Source organism: Stegodyphus dumicola, chromosome 6 (genome assembly GCF_044657685.1).
Source record: "Stegodyphus dumicola isolate Sdum_Otavi_A_Nest chromosome 6, ASM4465768v1".
Classification (NCBI taxonomy): domain Eukaryota; kingdom Metazoa; phylum Arthropoda; class Arachnida; order Araneae; family Eresidae; genus Stegodyphus; species Stegodyphus dumicola.
This window is the reverse complement of record NC_140773.1, coordinates 45,913,058-45,936,204: the sequence shown is the minus strand read 5'-3', so window position 1 is coordinate 45,936,204 and position 23,147 is coordinate 45,913,058. Positions and strand designations below refer to the sequence as shown.

The 23,147-nt window shown below is 31.1% G+C and overlaps 1 protein-coding gene across 1 annotated transcript in view; it reads left to right on the top strand.

The window, feature by feature from the left end:
• The window catches only part of Pkc98E (Protein kinase C), a 68,747-nt gene extending 58,456 nt beyond the window's left edge, over positions 1 to 10,291 (top strand). The window contains exon 15 of the mRNA XM_035371806.2: positions 7,498 to 10,291. Within this exon, the coding sequence (XP_035227697.1) occupies positions 7,498 to 7,674 (177 nt within the window). The 3' untranslated portion in view covers positions 7,675 to 10,291. The remainder of the gene's footprint in view (positions 1 to 7,497) is intronic.
• Positions 10,292 to 23,147: the final 12,856 nt, after the last annotated feature.

The following is a 23,147-nucleotide window of genomic DNA, read 5'->3' as shown; positions in this document are numbered from 1 at the left end:
GCATGGGAAAGAGTATTTTAATGAAGAACTGTAAATACAACAATAAGAAGAGATCAGCAATTTCTGACCACGAATCCATACTGACATAGTTCTAGTTATCAAGCAGAATGTGATGGGAGAAAATTGCCCCCCAAATCCGAGGTTTAATCTGTAAGCTGAGAATCACCCTAAAATTCAGTACAAGAGTTCATCCCCCCCCATATATTATTTTACTGCTATAAAAGAGCTGCATGTGTTCTTTTCAATGGGAACTCGCCAGCATTCACTTGTTTCAGCCATTTATATAAGTATTTCATTATGTTAAACCCACTGCAGCTTAAAGCTTATTTAGGAACTTGAATATGCTTATCCTTCCCTGATCTACAGTAAATTGTGAGTAACTAAAATCACTGATAGTGAATCAGCGAAGGCATAGCCAAAATGATCACTAGTAATATTTACTTTTGAGACCCAAAAATTATCCTCTCTGAAACAAGCTCTTGTAAGTTTACTATACTTTGTGGAAAATAAGATTTTGACATGCCCTCCTTAAAAGTCTCAATGTGCCCATTTTTAAGACTTATTTATTATTAAAGTAAAATTTTACTATATCAAAAGAAGTTTCTGCTGAAATTATGGTTTAATTTCAGAAAAGAATTACCGAAGCCTCTTTTATTTAGGGTTATGAGGTGTATCTGCTAGAATTACAATCTATCTCAAAAATGACAAGTACTGGAGCCAGACTCCAGCGCAATTCAAACCTTGAATGCTATCATTATAATTTAATAAGATTAAAATTTTGTCACTGAGTTTCCTACACAAAGCAATTTATATATGTGGCATGAAAAAGGATAAAACGGTGATGGAATTTTCTCTGAAAACATTAATAGTAATGCAGGCATTTCTCCTTTATAGTTAATTAAGAACAATTCCACTTAATTCATGGAACCTCTTTTCTGTTCTGTATTTAAGAGCACTTAAGGAGTTCCAGAATAGTATTCTAAATATAAAAGATCTGTAAATAAATTTAGTTGTCAACGATTGATATAGACACCAGTGGTTGTTTTTTATTGTTATTGTTGCTTTTTACTTTTGATGCAAGTGAAAGCATCCAGTTGAAAGAGAACATTGTAGCAAAGGTATGTAATATAACCCCTTCGAAACGGTCGCAGACACTTAACGGACACAAGTTAGCCGACAATAAGTCTCGCTCTTTCCAATGCTTTTAGATTTCTAATACTTTGACATTTCATTGGTACTTTGCTCAACACATCATGCTATATACATTCCCTCCTCCCACTAATGAAATTTCATTTCCCTCTCAGGAAGTAGAGTGATTCGCCCTACTCATCGCCACACTGGAACTACTCCCCCCCCTAAAATGCTATTTACACATTAGGCATTGCATATTTATTACTCGAGGATAGGATTCCAGCACGGGAATTCGTGCCTCGTGGCCTGCGGCCATAATTACATACGTTTGCCATAATTACATACGTTTGGTTTATGTAATTATGGCAAAGCCAGAGGGCTATGTGCCTAAGGGAAGGGATACCTTCGTGAAGGACTTTCTAAGGAAAACTCGTTCATAGACACGTTACACATGGGGAAACCACGAAAACAGCCATACAGCCAGTCCATTCGCGGGATTTGAAATTCGGACCGAACTACCAGTGTTCAGCGATTTTATCGCTCGGCCGCTGCTGAGCCTAACGGAAATAGTGTCCATTTTACTTAATATATAACCATTCTCTTCTAATGAAATTTGCTTTTTTAGGCTACCTTTATAAATGCATTCAGGAAAACAGGCACCAAAAATTTTCCCATTACTTACGTAGCTAAACCAAAAGTGAGAAAGAAAAAGAATGAAAAAGAAAAAAAATTAAATCAAATGAAAATTTATAAATTTTTAACAGATATTGAGAAAAGTTACATTTATTTACAAGTGAAAAAATATAAATTAGTGTAAATTAATATAATATATTATATTGAAAATTATACATCGCGACTTTCAAAACAGAGTACATAATATTACGAGGGCTATCCAGAAAGTAGATTACGTTTTGGAATAAAAAAATAAACAAAGTATAGGAAACAAATTTTATTATATACAGATGAAAGCCACACTCAAATACTACTTTTCTACATAGTCACCATACAAATTAAGGCATTTATCATAGCGATGTACGAGCTTGGAAATTCCTTCGTCGAAAAATTCGGCCGCCTGCGCCTTCAACCACTTCGTTACCTCTTCTTGCAGCTGGAATCCATCTTGCACAAAACTTGTGGTAACCAAGCTTTTCGCTGATGATTTCGTGCAACAAACTTCGCGAAATTTGTGGAAAACTCAAAGAAAGTTCCGTTATTGTGAAATTTCGATTTTCACGGACTTTAGCATCGACTTTTTCGAGAAGTTCGGCGGTCACTATGCTGGGTCTCCCACTTCGATCTTCGTCGTGAACATTGGTTCGGCCATTTTGAAATCTTATGACCCACTGACGCACTCCACCTTCAGTGATAATGTTGTCCCCATACACTTCACGAAGCTGCCGATAGATTTCTATCGGTTTACAGTTTTTTGCAGTCAGAAACCTTATTACTGAGCGCAGCTCGCGGGATTTTCAATTAACGCAGACATTTCAAACCGTCACAGTATCTGAACGGAGCACAGCACGAACCTCTCACTAGCACGGCTAGATGCAGACTGAGCTGCGCAACGCTCTGACCCCAAGATGGCCGCGCTAGCCCCGCCCCTAGCGGACACAGACGGAAACGTAATCTACTTCCTGGATGGCCTACGTATATACAAATAATTAGGAAAAGAGAAATTCTATGTGTATTTTTTACAGTGTACTAAAATATGCACCATCCAGTTCCGATAAATAATACTCAAAATGTATCCGTGCAACTGCAACACGATCCAAATCGTTTAATAAGAGCGGTTAGAAAATAGAATGGAGTTGCATATCAGCAACGTTTTCGATATATGTAGAGTGAGAAATGTAGTTTTTGCGGATATGTATTCAGTTCTGAATAAAATGAAAATCTTAAAGAATATTTTATTTCTAAATTAAACATTATGTAACAGTTAAGTGCTATAAACATTAACTTAAGTATTTTAAGCAAGAAGCATAGCCAATAAAATGTTACAGAAGTTTTATCTCAAGAATGGTGACATGAACTGCCTATTAAAGGGGTTACAAATAATTTAAAGCTTTGCTTGTCTTAAATTTTTTTTTAATTGTTTGTAATAACAGAATAAAATATATTTGCTAACTAACCCTTCACTGCTAATGTTTCTATAAAAATTATAATTCAAGAATAACAATTTTTGTTGCATTATTCAGATTTTGCATGACTGGGAAAGGAAATTTCAGTAGTGGGAGGAGTGAAACGATTTTATAAGGGAAAGAATGTAGCATGATGTGTTGAGTAAAATAGTAAAGAAATGTAAAGGTATTAGAAATTTGAATGCATTAGGAAAAGCGAGATTGGAAAATTAATATCATTAAGTAAACAAGGAAAATTATTAATCATGCTGAAGTGTCCATAAGAACCCAGTTGATTAAATGAAGAAGGTTTATGGACAATTTTTGCAGATCCCATATTAAAATGTAACTAAGTGACCGTCGTACTTAGCTAATAAAATTCTTTTTTTCCTTTCGAAAATTAATTAATATTCCCTGGCGAGTATTTTCAATGCTTTTTCAATTTGGTCAGTATACACCAAACAGCATGATACATATCAAACAATGCTAAATTACACCAGAATTTAAAGCACGTATGAGATCTTTAAGAATCAAAAAATGAATTTTACTGATAGGTAAAAAAATAACTTAAATATTGTACTTATGGAGAAGACAAGAAATTTCGTAATTGATGGTACGTTTAAATAAATATGGGGTATGTGTCAGCTAAACGTCACTGTCAGCCTAGTATCCTGTTGACTAAATGTCTTGACAGTTAGTTGTGCCGTAGCTAAATGTCCTGACGGCTAACTCTCTAACTGAAAGACTATCTGCTTCATAGCTAAGTAACAGTTCAATTTTTTTAATAACAAGTCATTAACCAGCATTAAGCATGATCTTAAGCAATGAATGCTTAATTGACAGTATTCAATGAGAGATCTTTTTAGCGAGGCTGTCAAACAGGATGTTTAGAAATCTTCCACAACAGCCACTTTCATAGTAATATCTGAAGTTGACCAATGTTTCTTGGGAAATAAATAAATTAAACACGTCATTTGTAATCATTTTCTCCTAGACGATTACCTCAGTAAGACTGGATCTGTAGAGGGTCGTTTTCGAAAAGTTTCAATGTGTATTTACTAAAAACAGAAAATATAAGTAGATAGGAGAATGTGGGGAAAAAAAAATGAAAATGCCACTATCTTTTAAGAAATAGTGGATTGAAAAATACATAAATTTACTGCATTAATTGTTGTAATAAACGATTTAATAATCGCTCTTCAAGCAGAAAAAGCGTGTATTTTCAGATAAATATGTGTTCATGGAGCGACTTCGAAGCTTGAGGCCCATGGTGGCTGCCAGGTCCGCCATTTAACTCATCTCAGAGCAGATGAACAATTTAAATACTACCATATAAAAATAAGATAAAGAATATTAAAGTTAATTCCTTATTTTAATTTGCAATAACCCTTAAATTTCCTATTTAATTTAGTTTCCTTTGCTGTCCTAGAAATAGTAAATACTTTTAATAAATCTCTTTAAACTGCGTCATTTTAAAATTCAATATAATTACATGATTTTTATATACTATAATGATACAGCCCAAAAATATGTTAAAATTTGTTAACTGAAACCTAATGTAGTTATGTTGAAATTGCAGTACGTTATTTCAACATTCTAATCTGAGGAATGAAGTCAAACCAAAACTCTTTATCATTCTTAAAAGATGTATGTATGTATGTATTACTATTTGAATTAAAGGATGTAAATTAACTTAGCATATAATGCAAGAAGTGATATACAATCATATTATTTTTTTCATGCTTGTATATTGTGGACAGTGTATTAATAATTGAAAAAATTTAAAACTGTATTATATTGATACAATATCATATGGAGACATCAATGTAAAAACATAGTATTTGTTAAATTTTGTGTTCTTATCCTTTATTTTATGTGACATTTTTATGCACAGTGTTTGTTTTACATAATCTTACTTTTTGCAGTCAAAAAATATATGTTTCAATCTTCTTTTTTGCAAAACACATTGGAAGTCAAAAGTTTGGTAATATTTACTACATCATTCATATAGTTTTTATTGAGATTGGAAAAGTAGTTTAAATTAATACATTTGGCTGAGTAAAATTAATACATTTGTGTGAAAAAACTCATTTTGTATTTTGTGCTAATGAAGCAAAATAAAAGTCTCTTTACATGCAGAAAGACAAACTACAACTAAACCTTTAAATTGACCAAAATTGCATATGAGCAAATACCCAAGGCATTAGTATATCAGGAATCAAAACTGAAATACGAATAAAAAATATAAGGCCCAAAATCTGAAACTTATTCTAGTGACAATTCAGAGGAGGGACATATTTAAAACTTCCATAATTCTTGTTTTCATGTAAATATTTAAAATATAATTTGTCTCCAGCCTTCAGATGCTTTTTTTTTAAATACTTTTATAAACATGATTAACCCCTTCACAACGAGTGTATCATATCTTCTTACGCAATGACATGCTGCTTAGCGCAACTCGCCTTGAAGATGGTGTGCTGTCGCAGTAGTGCGATCTCGCAAGACGGGATATTTCGCATTGCTAAGCCTAAGTTGAAAAAAAAAAAAATTCGTTGCAAATATTTTTTTAATCAATTGTGTAATTTTTTCCTGTAATGGTGTCTAACAGTAATATATTCATAAATACAGAATATCAAGATTCTGAAAAAATTAAATTATAAATGCAAAATAAAATATTTGACTCACCTTGATGAAATGTTGTACAAAGCATACCTAAATCTGTATCTAAACACATGTAAAAAATAATAAAATATATGATTAAATATGTTAGCATAAATAATTCAGAAAGTACATTGTATGAAAGTCTAGTTATAAAATACATAATAATCTTTCATTAGTTATAAAATACATTTTCAGGTCTTGCTTTTTAATTACTCCTAGCAGAATAATTAATCCTAGGAACCCCCTCCTTTTTGCCACATCTACAGAAGTATATTGATTTTGGATGAAGATTGGATGTTCACTCATCTTTTATTCATAGAAATTATTAGTTAATTCAACTATTGTGTTCGTTAGATCGTCGTTGAAAAAATGGTTAAAAAATCAATTTCATTCGTATAACTTTGAATTAAATTTACTTCTGCAGTTCCCATAAATTCATAAGGCTTCATTTACTGAATAGGTTGAATTCATGATGACATATCCATTGCTGTGCTGGATTATGAGGTGAAAGCAAAACTAGCTTCCAGTTCAGTCTCTGCCAAAATTTCAATGTCCAAATTGCTATCCTTACTTAAATCTAGTATTCGGTGTTAAAATAGTCTTTCATGGGCTTGTCTACAATTCAAATGTACTTTTCTTCTGTTAAAAATAAAAATTCAAATAAACTCTTCTTCCCTCTCCTTCTTTCTCTTAGACATCACACTATTAGTTTAATCCTCTTAACTGGTGCAAAAAACTTATGTCTGCTATCTAAAGAAAATGCAAACTGAATACAAACGGAAGTTTCTAAAACCAGGCTCCACTCCCAGTCTTCACGTAGGGGGAATTTGAAGCATCGGAAAACTGTCCAATATTTATATCACGTGAAGCCTCGACTGCACCTCAGTTGGGTTTTGTTTACTTTATATATTCTGCTTGTACATCTAAACAAATCACCAGGATCGGAAGTACTACGCGGACACAAGTCAGCAATGTATATATTCAAATAAGTTTAAGTGTAGTGAACACAAAGTGCCATTTGGTGATTTAAAAATATTCTAAAAGAAGGTATATGTTTGAAAGTGCATATATAATACACCTTTCTGCAAGATCAATTCAAGCAGTGATGCACCAGTGCATCACCAGTCTGCTAGTGGCATTTGGGACTCATGCATTACCCCCTTCACCAAGAGGGTTTTCAGTTCAGCAACGTGCTGTCATGAAGAGGTTAAATTAATAATCTCTATGTGGAAATAATTTACCATTGAAAAGCTTTGCAGTTAATTAAATTAGGAACTAATGATTTAAACAGTTGTTAAATTATGATATGAGATTTTAAGTGCTATTGGTAAGGCAGACTTTCTTACTGTGTTAATTGATAAAATCATAAATTGGCTTAGGAATAAATCAGTTGGAAGAACAAGTAGAAAACAGTATTAATCAAAATATATTAAAAATTAACTGAGCATTATATATTCATCTACTAGATTATTCAGCATAATTCAGTATCTACTAGATTATTCAGATATTTCAGCATTAAAATTCATTATAAGAAAAGAATTTAAATAATATCATGCTTTAAAATTTTGATGGCTGTTTGTGATTTCAGAAAACTAAAAGAGATGTGAACAATTTTGATCAAGATTTTACAAAGGAGGAGCCAGTTTTGACACCAGTCTCTTCAGAGGTTTTGAGGAATATCAATCAAGAAGAATTTCGAGGATTCTCCTTTGTTAATGAAGATTACAATCCTGCCAAATTTGTATGTGATGGTCCTGCTACATAGTGTATGGTACTAACTGTGTAGAGTGAATCCTGATCCTTTATTGTTGTGTGATTTGTCTAGTCATTAGTTTTGTATCTGTACCACCTCTTCATCTATAGTTCAGGTTTGCCTCTGCACATGTGTATTAATTCATAGACAAACTGAAATAGGTTCTTCTTCACGTTGTTACAAGTGTTCCATCATTATTTATTTTCTAAGAACTGTGCTGCATGTCTTAGCTATTTATGAATTTGTAAGGTTGTGTATTTATTTTTAAATTGATTTTGTAAGTTATGTTCACACAAATAATTTTAAAATGAGTTTCATCAGTGCAATTTATACCCAATAGTCTTATGGGCTAAATAAGCAAATTGATTCTGTCGCTTATAACTAGCCCGTTCATTCATAGTTAAGCAATCAGTGAATTCAGTGTTGTTATATTAATGACATTAGATAGGAGCTGTTGGCTCCTGTAGAGATGCTGCATTCCTTCTCTGTGAAGCAGAATGTGGTAATATTGCCTCAAAACTTATAAATATTCCTGAAAATGTGCGATTTATTATATGCAATTTATAGATAATTTATTGAAGCTGTTTATGGGAACAAAAAGAAAAATTAATTTGGAAAAGCCTGTGAATTATTATGCTGAATATTTTCTTAGGTAAAATACTGGGGACTTAATTGTAATGAAATTATCACATTTTCATAAGTATGTTTCTTACATTATTCTACTATAACATTTAATCATTAGTAATACATATGTGTATAAATATGTATATATATATATATATATATGTATGTGTGTGTGTGTACGTGTATACACACATATATACCAATAATAAATGTTCCAATAATGAAGGAACTTCTAAATTTTATCTTTATGTACTGATATTTAATAGTGGTTTCAGTTTTATCTGCTTTGTATTTAAGACAAAATCGGAAAATTTGTTTGGGGAGGGGAACATTTTTAGCGGTGTTTTAGTGTTATTTTTAAATTCATTGTTATGATATTGCAAAGTTTTTTAATGCTTTTAAATAATGTCATAAGAGTAATTGATGAGGGTTGTATTCTTTCAGCTTTATTTTTCATAGGGAACATTTTTCATTCATTTGAACAAAGAATTCCCTTTTATTTTGTGCAATATGCTATAAACCAGTGGTCTCAAACATGAATTGCATGCAGGCCACAGGCACAATCTGAAAACAACTGAAGGACCAGATTTTTTTTTTTTTTTTTTCCCCAACAAAGTGAAGAAATTTTTAAACAAAATTTTTAAAAATTAAACTAAGTTTTAAATTTCGCTTATTAAATGTTTATTAAAACAATGTAAATATTAATAATATTATAAAGAAAAACTCAAATTTACATTTATTTTCTATCTGAAATCTAAAGTTTGGTACTTGCAAAACATTTTTGTTGGTTATACTTTGTAATTCAAGTATATTGTCTGCTAAATATTAAGTTGTTAGACTGACATTTCTCTCAAATAATTCTAACATGTTTAATTAATTATTATAAATCAAAGATTTAGTTTAAATCTGTAATTTAATCTAAAACAAATTATGAAAATGTTCTAAGTTTTCAGAGAAACTTTTCTAAGTAGGACAAAACATGAGAATAAATGATGGCAACCTAATATCTCTCTCCCCTCCCCCTTTTTTTTAAACTTTTCTTTGACACATGAATAAAAATAAATATGTTTGTATGTAAATAATTATAAATTTCTTTCATTTCTTTACAATCAGCTTGCATTTCGATTCCGATAAAGTTTATGTCTCCATGAGAAATATCTTGAAAACAGATTGTAAATGCTCATCTGTAAATCAGATTCTTTTCTTATTAATTTTTAACTGTGAAAATAAGCTATTTTGATATAAATGTGTTTCCAAATGAAGTGGTTGTTCTCAGTAATTATTCATGACTGAGCTTGTATATTTTTCAATAAGTTCGAATAAAAGTTAATAAAATCTGCAATTTTGAATCTTTGAATAAGATTTATATCGTATTGTAAACTTATTATCTTCATTTAAATATTTTCTGTTGCATTATATTTTTCGATAAGTTCAAATAAAAGTTAATAAAATCTGCAATTTTTAATCTTTGAATAAGATTTATATCATATTGTAAACTTATTATCTTCATTTAAATATTTTCTGTTGCATTATTCCTGCTTGTTTTTAAATGGAAATGAAAATAATATAAACTTGTACTTCAGATAACTAAAATCTTAAAAATCCTTGCAACGAATACGTAATTGAAATGTGTTTGTGGACTGCCAATTTGAGACCACTTCTGTAAACCACTGTTGAATATCTGTGTTGTTCTATTGAAAATAAGAATTTTATATGTTCCAATTGTTTTGGAAATGTTCTATTTAAATGTGTAATGAACAAATTATGACAAAGTGATTGCATTTATTTATGTTGCAAAATGATAAGTTATTTGTTTTCTGCAGATGTTTGCATAACTTTTGCTACTATCTATAATAGTTATTTGTAGAAGTCTTGAGTAATTCTTTTTTGAAAATTTTTCGTCATAGATTGAAATCAATGATTTTTAATTTCTCTTCATATTCAAATGCTACTGTTAAAATAGACTATTTGATGCATTCTGAATAAAGTAAGTTTTTACAAATTTCACATGGAGTTTTATTTTACATTACAGGATTTGTATATACATTTTTATTAATGCAGTAGAACTCCAAATATACCGCTGGCCATTAAAATTGCAACAAAGCAAATACAAAAGCAAAGCAAATACAAAAAAGATATTTATTGCACGTAAACAGTATGGCTTGAAGAAAAAATGGTTAAATTTATAAGCTTTTTGGAAGTTTATAGGGGTGCGAAATTAGTAGAAACAGCTGCCACCCCTGGCAGCTAAAACGACCCTTACTCCATTAGGCATGGTGTCAAACTGGGCTTGGATGCCTGAAATAGGCAATTTATTACATGCTGCTTCAAGTCTATGCCACACTTCATCAACCATATTAGCTGGAGAAGGGTGGCGGGCCAGTCTCTCAGCAACCCATAACCAGACGTTTTCAGTGACATATCTGGAGACCGTACATGCCAGGGCAGCAATCAAATACCCTGTGTATCAAGGAAGGTCAGGAAACGACATATAACATGTGGTCTTGCATCATCTTGTTGGAACATGGTGTTTGGGGGCCTCTGAGATAGGGTACAACCACTGGATGTATGATGTCAGAAATGTACCCATTCGTGTTCAAATTACGGTCGATCCGAACTAGATATGTGCATGTCGTGTACCCAGTGGCTGCCCAAACCTTCACACCAGGTGTGGGGCCCCTATGCCTGTATCGAATGCAAGCAGGAGACGTGCGTTCTCCTTGGACACTTCAGACATGTATACATCATGAGAATACTGCAAGTAGGACCAGGACTCATTTGAAAAGGCAACAACGTGCCACTCCTGTACCCAACTTTGTAATTTGCCACACTACAATCGCCATCTCTCTGTATGCTGCATTGTCAAGGGAAGCCGAAGTAATAGTCCACGCTACTACAAATGTCGACATACCTTATGAACTGATACTGGGCATGCTGCGAACATGCGTGTTTCCGGACTAATGGAGGTAAGAAAGGAAGGAGTGGCCAAATCGGCATTAGAAGTGAAGCACTGCTCCGAAGCTTCGGTCACCAGATGGGGTGTTTTTGGTTTACATTCAGAAGCTCACTTGACAGCGCTCTGATAGTATTTTGACAAACGACAGTTCCATAGAAATAAAAAAACGGGGCACTTCCGCATAAAAGAAACATTCCTAGTATGATGGATAATAGCAATTTGTATACTTTAGTGACATTAACGCAAAAATCACATCTTGGTTATTTTTTTATAGCTAACAATAGCGATTTTGATTATTAATTTGTTTCATAAAATTCTAAGCTGTTGAACTATAAAATATAGATTTTAGCAAAGAAGTCATGCTTAAAGAATGAAAAATACTTCACCGTACCTTTAAAATTGTATACATTTTTCGATACACTTAATATAGTATTCACTACTTTTATTTTATGTTTCAGACGCCAAAATGTTTTAAATAAAATAAATTTTTTTCACATCCACTTATTATTGTAACATGTACTTTTTAAAATTAGTGTAAATTACTTTACTCGAAAAATATAGTGAATGCACAGAAATTAAAGATTTCCACATGCCAGAAATGAAAAATATGAAATATGTATGAGTATTTTCGCATGTGCTTTCAAAAAGCATGTATCTGCCTTTAACAAAATACCTAAATATTTATTAATAAACTATTTATAAATGTATTTGAAATGAAGGATTGATTCATTCATAAATAACTATGAAAGTTACTGTGAAGAAATCTAATTATTAAATGTATCTAAATTTATAATGATTATAAATATTATCTAACTATATAATAACCTTAGCATTGAATTGTAAACATAAATTGACATCCTGTTGACAAATACGTTATAAAACTATTTAAGCAAGAATTGTTCATACTGGAAAGCAATCTGTTAAAAAGTATTGTAAAGCAATTTCTATGAAATGCGTATTTAAGAAAGTAACAAAGAAGAGTTTTGGAATATGCACTGTTGAAATTAAGGGTAAAAAAAATCTAATAAGTATAATTAAAAGAATTATTCCCCTTACATTTTATAATAGGTCAATTACAAGTTTTAAATAATATTTAAAAAATAATCCTTACTTTATTCCCTTTCAGAAATATTCAGAGAAAGTTAAGTACTATTTAAAGTATTTTGCTATCAAATTAAAAAGTGCTCTAATTTGAAATGGACCGAATAGAGCATTAATTATAAACTGACTTACAGTTTTCGATTTAAAAGATAGGCTAAAAAATCATGTCATATTTGAGAAAGTATTTTAGGAAGAAGCTGTATAAAAAAGAAAGAAATAATGCATAATTTTAATAATACAATAAACTTTTATCTTAATTTTTGTAATCCTTAACCGAATCAAATCGAATTATCTTAAATATTTTTTCTAATATAATTAACGAAAACTTGTGAAAATATTTCAAATTAAACCATTCTGAGCAAACTGTTCTGTGAAAAGTATAGCATTTAATTCCAGTTCCGAATGAAATGTTTAAAAATGTATTCTTTTCATATGTATTGTGGGACTCTGAGGTATTGTAGAAAAAGAAAATATATACATTTATATGCATATTTACGACATAATTACAAAATATTTACACCCAATTGTGTCAAAACCCATTGAACTCAATGGTAAATTACCCAATGTTTTGGTCACCAAAGAAGGGATCGCTAGTGCTTCAAAGCAGGGTATGGGGAAACTGGTTTAGAGCCACTCCATCTAACTTCCTACCTCCGTGATGGTCTGTAATGTGGTCATACGGTTTTGCAGGGCTGGCCTTACAAATCGAATTTTGAAACTTTCTGGTAAGCATTTCCACTTCTTACTCGAGACATAACATGATATTCTGAGCAAACTCCAACCTTACAAAGCACTTTCCGAATGAGAAATCCCCTACACAACTTTTCTTTTATGCAGTGCTTCAGATGGCATTTCTCCCTCCTGCATCGTCTAGCTGTGCTGAAATACTAATCATTTGCATATCCCATATTCTTCCTTTTATCTGATTTTGACATTTGTCAGATCATTCCTTCCTGGTGTTGCAATTTTAAAAGCCAGCAGTGTATTTGGAATAAATGTTATCACAGGCCTTCCAGATATTCACAAAATCTGCATAATATATTTTTTTCTATTTCATAAATGTGTGTATTGTTCGGCAAAGAAACGAAAATGTTTATATTTTACTGTATATTATTCCAACAAAATTATCCAGTTAAAACAAAAAGGATTTTCGTTTTCATAGAACAAAATACATTTTTTCCCCAATAAAATAAAACTTTATTCTTTTATTTGGTTAAGCAAACATTTGTCTTTTGGCTAAAGTATAAATTTTTCAGAGATACTAAAAGGGACCACATTGTGTTTTTTTTTTTTTTTTTTTTTTTTTTTTTTTTACTGTGGTGAAAATGAACATGGAAATAATTCTTTATTTATGTTAAACAAGGCTTATAACACATATCTATTCAATTAAACTAAAGTCATATTTTTTATGGTTTTACTGTAATAAATTTACTCATGGGATAATGATTGACTGTAATAAACAGAGAGTATTAGGTTTATATACAGTTCATAATTTTTGTATTTTGTTAGCTGCATTCTAATATATGTTAAGTTCTATCAATTGAACATAGTTCCTCAAACCTGAGAGAAATTTTCTGAAATTTACAATATAAATTTTGGCATAAGAAACATTTCTTTCCTTTGATAGTCGTGAAGTATTTTTCCAAATCTTTCAAAGACATTTGTAATACTTAATTTTTTATTAATTATTTTTACATGATTAAATTGCTGTTGTAAATAGTTACACAGGCAAAGTGTTTTTTTTGGGGGGGGTAGATGGAAGTATTTGTATGCTTTATATGTAAGATTAAAGAAAACTAATATTGATTATTCTTAAAAATATGAATTATGTCCTTTTATTTGAAATGAATTTTTACTATTACTCAGAGAATTTAATATTAATTCTGTCCTGTCCCAATTTTCCTTGGATTATTAGTTGCACTGGTGTCTTCAAACAAAAGAGGAATTAGTCTTCCAGTGTATCAGCTAAGAACATTACTTTGGATTCACTGATGTAACAGTGCATAGTTATAAAGGACCTTAAAATGAATATGTCTGTAAAAACACTTAGCATATACTATTTGGGAATAAATGAGGCATTCAAACCTGAATTTAAGTAACATTTATGATATGCAAGTACTTTCATTTTGATGAAAAATATTTTAAAAGAATCATGCATTTTATTTATTTTATAATTTTTTTACAACTTTAGATTATCATAGGAGTATTCATAATACAAAATACTTGCATGAGGTGGAATGAATAAGTAGTAATTTATTGCATAGAAGTGCAATGCAGTATGGCATGTGATTGTTTAACTTTCTAATAAATAATATATAGGAGACATTTTTATGAATATTAGTGATGCATGCTTTTCCTTTGAATTTTAAAGAAACTTTAAAATCTAACAAAACGTTATTTATTCAAAATGTTTATATTTTTGTTTTTTAAATGTTTCTGTTCTAAATATCCATATGGGTTAATAAATTTTTGGAAAGATGCAGTGAATAAGAATCAAATGAGTAAAACCTTTTTTTCCCCTATATGTGTGAAAAAATTTTATATTACGCCAATATTTTATGTTATTGCCTTAAAAATATTTTGCTTTGTATATCCTGCCATCTTCCTTGGGGGAAAAAATAGCATTTAAAGAATTATTAGATGTTCATTAAAAAAAACTGCTAGCTAGATTTAAAGTGGTGACCTCTTCTTCGAAGTACTGAATATTTCCAGTCCAACTATTGGTGTTTGCAAAAACTGAGAAAGGAGAAACTTAAAAAATAGGAATTTTATTAAAGTGTAAGCTCTGTTTTCTGGTTAGTATGCACTAGGTTTGTGCAAAAATACTCAATTTAAGGTCATCTGTAACTATGCAGTGAGCCTAAGTTTGTGCACTTTTGATTTAAGTAAAAAAAATATTTGTTTATATTGTTTAGAAAAGGTGGCTGCAGATTTTATTTCTTTTTTCTACCATATATGTGTTCAGTTTTTGGTCCTCATGCCAGTAACATAGCATATACAGAAATCTCAATTTGGGCACAAAACGGTAAGACAGCGTATATGTAACCTGTTACAGAGCACCTTCCCCCTCTCTGTTTTTGATTTCTTTTGTGTGTGTAGTAAAATTATATGTTTACATAAGCATTATTTTCATTTCCAGAGTAATTACTTTCAAAATTTCAGATGATAGTTGGGCAAAATGTAACTGCAATTAAAATTACAATTACTGTGCAGTTGTAATTGTAATAACATTTTAGCGTATGTGATTAAAATTACACGTAATTATAATTAGATTATGCAGACACTTTGTAATTACAGTTACAGTGTATGCAATTGCATTGTAACTGTTAAATATAATTACAGTTATAGTGTAATTGCAATCACACTATAATTGTATAATCTAATTACAGTCATAAATGTGATTGCATATAATTACAATGTTATTGTAATTGCAGTAGGTAATTATTGCAGTATGCATTTGAAATTTCATTGTGATTTTAATATTATGCAATTATTCTTTAATTAATGTATAACTGTTTTTAATTACAATTTCTGCAATTAAATTGTAATTATTGTAATTGTAAAATCATATTGCATATAAAGTGTAATCATAGTTGCACTGTAATTGTATAATCTAATAACAATTACTAGTGTAATCACAATTACATTGCAATTGTATAAATCTTATTGCAAGTGTAATTGCAATTATATATAATGTTACAATTATATATATTTAATTATTATAAATTACAATGTAGCTGTAATTTCAGTTATGTTGTAATTTTAATTTACAGTAGGTAATTTTCTAATTAGAAAAGCCATTGTCCGTAACAGCTGCAGTTACATACACTAGGGAAATTGTAATCATAACTGAAAATTACAGTAAATCGTAATATATCCAAAATGTTTCAGCAATTTGGATAATGAGTTAAATCATACAACAGGATAATCGCCTGTAAGAAAAATATTAGTATTTACGTCTAAAATCATCCTGTATGTATTGCAGTTTGTAACGTCGACATAAATAATCCTTTTTTAAATACTACATATATTTTAGTTAATATGTAAAAGAAATATGGTTAAATCGGAATATATTTAAAAGAACTGATTTCAATTGTTTTTATTCAACTGTTGGATCTAAATATGCATAGCATCATTAAGGAGAGATGTATATTTATGATTCTCTTCAACGGCCATGTGAATATGGATTATTCGATAAAGGGAAAACAAGCAAAAAGTATAGTCTTATGGAAAAAGATGTTTTCACAGAGAATTTGTTAAGGGAAACTGATCTTGTTTTGTATCATACAAGAAATAAATTACAATAATTTCATTTAGCCTCCCTGTTTCAACAGTGCTAAACTAACATAATTTTATCCAGCTTGTAAACTAATTATTAAAATTGCTTTACACAGTGGAAAAATGACCCTGATCTATAACCATTCTGCTTAGTTGTACTGTGAAATTTTGTTGTCAACAAAATTTCTAAAACAATATTTAACTATATGAAATGATTTCATTTAATTCAAATAGAAAGTGAGTAGCTTTAAAAAGAGCAGAATTTTTGAAGTAATTTGGTTCATGCTGAAAGAAATTTTGACACTACTTTTGAGTTGCTATGAATATGCTATATTCATCTAACACAGGTAGATCTTCAGGAGAAAACAAAATTCCTCCAAAAGAATTTGTATATAAATAACAAATATGTTTTAAACCTTCTATGGCACTTTCAAACTTTAACAGATGAAAAGTTAGAAGTTATTTAAATTTCTATTTTTCAACCATTTCTCAATACCATCTGTGGATAATATTTTTATATGCCTTCTTGACAGGCATGGTCAGATGGCAGACTTTAAGGGGTGAGATATTTTTAGAATTCACAAAAAGCATTGACCAAAAACATTTAGGCGCAGCTAAATAAATTTTTAGATTTTAGAACTCGTGGTTCACTCACAATGACATAGTATAGAGCTCATAATGCACTGGGAAGCAAAATATCTAGTGCCAATCAACCCTGCTTCTTATTTATGTGGATAGATGGAAATTAGTTTGCGAGAGCTGAATGAAGCAAGGTTTATAATAATGCAGCAATTTACGATTTCTGCTGCAACAAACTGAGATTTAATATAATAGCATCACACTGTATATCAGTTTACGAAAATGTGATGATACTTTTGAGGCATTATTCCATAGTTTACTAAAAACAAATAAAATAGATGGTATAATGATATTGGTAATGGAAAATGATGCCGATGATGTATCTGATTTTTACTTTTTATTAAACTTACGTCATTGGGATTTCCATATAGTTTGGGGAACTCAAAATGTCTGATAAAATAATATGTGTTTATAGAAGGTATAGAAAAGAAGAGAAAAATACGTGCATATTGGTCAGGCAGAAAGTTAATGATGGCCATACACCTGAGGAAAGGGATGGCTTCATAGAGAACATTTTAAGGGGAACTGGTTCATTTTTACAATCTAAAAATCATGAATACTATGCAATGAAAGCATTATCAGGAATTCAAATATAGGTGGAACTGCCAGTGCTCTGCGTTCAAGAGATACTCTGATATAAGTAATAATTGCATCAAACACTAATATGATCCTATGAAATAATTTAGTGGAATATTACTGTGCAAGAATGGAAATAATTTTTTTCTTCTACATTGCATTTCCCCCCCCCCCGTTTGTACAGTGATTTTTTTCTGCTTTGTTAAACATTCGCTGAAATGCAAATTAAATAAATATTTACAAATACAAATATTGGATAACTACAGATGATTTTTAGATTCTATTTCTAAAACCCATGTCTTTTCTTAAAAAGGTGAAATTGAAATCAACTTTTGAGGAGTTAAATAATTACTAGAGCAGCAATTCCAATATTTTTATTCTATTTTCTCTTATCCCACTATAAACTTATCTTATAATTCTTGAAATATTTTTCTATCTACAAATGATGATTTGCTTTCCGAAAATATTTTCTGGGAGGAATTGATATACTTTAGTCTTTGAATAATGGGAAACAGTTTCAGCAGTACTTTTAAGAGAAATTCTCTTCATATACTGAGAAAACCTGCTTTGTTATAGACACAGTATTTCTTTTTTCATTTTTATTAATTTGTATCCTTAGAATTATTTAAATGAAGAAACATTAATGTTGATGCCAGGTTATGAGTATGCATGACAGGATAATAAATTTTTTAGACTCTCCTATGAGCTGTTAATTCTTAGGCCAGAAAGAGGAAAAAGCTTGTGTGCACCACTACTCATGGAAACTTTACCAGACAATGGAGTTTTTTGTAGTTGTCAAAGCTGACATGTATCACATTTATTATTGCAGTATGCATTATTTGCTCTATTACTATGTCACTGTGAGTTCTAAATTCTAAAAATTTAGCTGTCCCTAAATTTTTTTGGTCAGTGCTTCTCTAAATTCTAAAAATTTTAAAATCTGTTATCCAGCCGTAAAGAGGTCAAGAAGGCACATAAAAATATTATCCACAGATGGCATTGAGAAATGGTTGAAAAATACAAGTTTGAATAACTTCACACTTTTCATCTATTAAAGTTTAAAAGTGCCGTGAGAGCTTTAAAACATATTTGTTATATACAATATACATACAAATTGAGCTATTTTTTTTCCTCCAGAAGATCTACCTGTGTTGGACTGATGGAGGTTTATTAAAATCTGAGTCAAAACAAAGGTTTTTTTTTTTTTTTTTTTTTTTATTTTTTATTGTAAACCAAATAGCATAAATACAAATCTTCAGCTAAATATTTTCTTATTTACTTAAATTGTATAACACTTGATAAAGTCAATTGGAATCTCTTAAATAATTTGCATATAAAAACCCTCAATGTGAAATGCCACTTTGGAAGCTTTTGGTTTTGCTGAATGTGAAATGCCACTTTTGAAGCTTTTGGCTGAATGCTGTGTACGGCAAAGCATGCAAGAGCTATCTTGGATCTAAGGGGATGTTTTTGTTGAGGACTATCTAAGGAAAACTGGATTGTATCCATGTTACACATGGGCAAAACCATGAAAATTCACTTTGAAAGGTAAATGTGTCTAACATTCTATTTTTCTATTAGTGCGATTTTCTTTTCAATGAATTTTTGCCATTTAATAAAAATGCTCTATTTAAGTTAAAAATTAAAATAATGTTCTTGTATGATTTACTTTAGATAACTTTTTCTGTCGAAAATAATTATGAAAATGCACCAAATTTCACAACCATGCTTTTATTTAAAAAAAAATGAGAAATATGTATGACATTATCTTGACTGTATGCAATTATTCTTTTGATGAGCATATAGATCATTGTCGCATAATATTTTGACTGAACTTTGTTTCAAAATATTCACTGTTTTATTACTTCAATTAATCAACTTGTGAGACAAAAGCAAAATCCCTTTTATAAATATAGAGTTAGATAAATGAAGTAGATTTAGAGTAAAATGAATTAGACAACTTGCCTAAGTGACCAACACTAAGCACTTATTCATCATTTTAATAAGGTATTATAAACCCCATCTTTGAACCTTGGAATTTCTTGAATCATCACATCATCAACTCAGAAAATGATGGCATTATGGTCACTTAGCGTGATGAAATTTTGAACGGCCCAGTTGTGTATTTCCTATGACAAGTTCTTAAACGAAAGGGACAGGTCGGGCCAGTTCTTTGCCCGAATAATATCAAAAGTTGGTTGTCAGTCTGTGAAATTTTTCTGTCTTCTCGTCCTGAGCAACTTTGATTAGGAGGCGGTCTCTGCCAGTTGTTTGGAGGGCTGCTTTGAATTTCATGGCGTACGCTAAAGAGCTTTTTAAATCCTTGACATTCGCTATTCGTAGGACTGTATCTTAGAGCCCAGATGCTAAGTTAAATTCCCTTGTTTCTGCTGGGCAGTCCGAAAAGACAAGATGTGACAGGCTTTCAACTTTCGTGGAAAGCTCCTGGAGTGTATCCGTGGCCTTCTGCGGGCGAGATTTTAACTAAGGCGTGCACTTTAAACACTTCTCGTCAAAGCGCAGCTCGAATAGAACTTTAAAATTTAGCCTCTGGTTTACGGGCACAGTTAGAAGGATATCCGCTGCATCTGCTCTCAGACAAGCGGCGAGATGGCAGGCTTAAGCTTCGAAATGCCATCTATTTGCGTTTGCCACTACAGAGAACTGAATTTTTGTACAGAAGGCAGAAAGTCTTACCATCATATGTGTATAGCTTGCGAGAGGGTCAGGATGTCATATGTACGAATTTAAAGGCGTCAGAATTGTGATCAGCTGTCAACTTTCTTGTTTGACAGCAGAAACACTTTCTTCGATCTCTTTAGCAGCAGAATTTCTTCCTTCAGTTTCTTAAACTGTATTTTCAACCGTGTCTATTCGGACTTTTAAAGCTTCCAATTTGTTTTCTATTATGGCATTAATTTATCTTTTCCTTTCTTCTCTACTTTAAGTGTAACAAAGACTCCCACCAACTGTCTCAAGTGCTCATCCATCATCCTTGTCATCGACATTCGATCCCCCTTAAGATACCAAAAACTGTTACGTGCCTATGAGTTAGTAATGTACTGAATGCATGCAGAACCGATGACAGCTTGGTAAAATTTATTTTCCGAAAAGATTTTTACAGTTTACAGTTCTAGAACTTTCCACAAAAGTACTCTTACAGCTCTTCTCAGTATGGCGGAGCATAATAGTGGTCACCACATCAAAATGCTGATAAATTTAAAAATAACTCAACAAAGCATATCCGAAGAGCGAAGCTCGAACGGAGATCCCTCATTACTGCCAATTCAACTCTGAAATAAAAACTGAGATCTGATGCTCTCTCCGGTCTTATACAGTTTTTCCCCGGCAGCCAGGAAATTTTTACTGTAAGACATAAACGGTTACAGTTACATATAAGGGCCGGATACGTTTACAGTTAAATATAGGTATTAATTAGTTACACAGGAACTGGACCAAAGTGTCGCCAAATTTGGAGATTTTTAGAGATTTCACGCCAAATTTGCCAACAAAATTTAGTCGCAAAAACTATATCTCGCCAATTCAACGAGATAGCCGTTTACCCCAATGTTAAGTAGACTTGCCCCAGTAATCTTATTTTTCTGATACAGCTTCACTGCTTCGAGATTCTTTATATTACATTGGGCAATAAAATACTGTTATTTTACTAAAAACTCCACTAAAATTAATTATACATATAAACAAAAATTGTCTTAAACAGGAGGAAAAGAAGTATACAGAATATTTAATCAACGAAGATTTTTTTGGTATACAAGCATTATTTGTGTAGTATTTTTGAAAATCTGAATGTTCTGAATTCCTCCCTGCAGGAAAACAACAGGTAGCTTTTTAACTTCATTCAAGAAAATTTTAAGTTTTATATAAAGCTATGGGGGGGATAAATTAGACTAGGCAAGAATTGTTTTCCCAAGAACACTTATCATCTGTTAATTTAGAAGTCAAACAAACAAACAAAAAAAAAAAATCAGCATTATATTTTCAAATTTTCACAGGACTAGTTTTGATGGTTTTAGCGAACCATCATCCTCAGCTGCAAAAGCGATTGACTTCTAAATTAATATTTGTTCGGCGTGTTATTGTATCTTAACTTACCTGGTTTGAGAAATATTTTTAAACTGAAAATATCACTACACATACATGGATTTAAAATCAATTTAACGCTATTGTTCCATCTGAATTTGCTGTTACAGAAGAAAATACAATTCAGTTGTTTTGTGATAACATGTTAAAAGCAAAATTTAGCAGCATGAAATCAACTGAATTTTGGTTATCAGTAAAAACCGAATATTCTATAACTAATTACTACAGTTCGAAAAGTTTTAATTCCATTTGCTACTTCAAATTTTTCTGAAGCAGGTTTTTGGTATTCGCGGTCATAAAATCTAAGATTACGCAAAAATCGATAAGGGAGAGGAAATGAGGATGGCTGTATCCACTTTTAACTCCACAGTTTGTGAAAATATGTGGCAAACAGGTGCATCCATCACATTAATTATTATAATCAAGCAAAATTTACCTAATTACTTTTTGTGTGTGATCTAAAATGTGTAGCATTTATTTTTAGCTATACTATGCAAAACAAAATAATGGTTTTACTGTAAGTGTACTTGTTAGAATTTGATACAGGAAGTTCTGGAAAAATGTAGATTAAAAGCAAGGGTGCTGAGAATCAGAAAAGGTCAGTAACCACTGTTTTAGAATGATCATAATCATGAAAATAATTTCATCTATGAACTTTAGAAAGTTCTTAAAAAAACTGCTTCCATTAAGCATGAAGAGATTATTATTTTGCTGTTAATGAAATTTATTAAATTATTTCTGAAATATAAAGGAAATAAGATGTAAAAATTGCTCCATATTCTCCATAACAAGAGCAGTATTGATAAAAGGAAACTGCTTATTTCACAATATACAATTTATTTAAGAAATTGTCATTCGCATGACAAGATAGTACGAGATTTCTGCTCAAAATACATTAACTAATTTTCGAGTAAAGATTTGTTACTGTTTTGCCTATGTTACATGGAACGATGGTTGCCAGAGCCTACTCCGAAGAGAGGTTCGGCTTCTACTTTCCACCCCCAATTTTGAGGGAGAGCTTTCCGGAGGGATCCACCCCTCTACACATGAGAGGACTTTCGTCATATTTAGAGTGTCGCCATGCCACACCGACACTATACATTAGCAACATCCATGTTTCTCCGGGATTCGAACCCAATAGTGGCTTCCCTAACCACTATACCGTCTGGGCGACGGAGTGATTTCAATATAAAAATTATATTTTTTGATA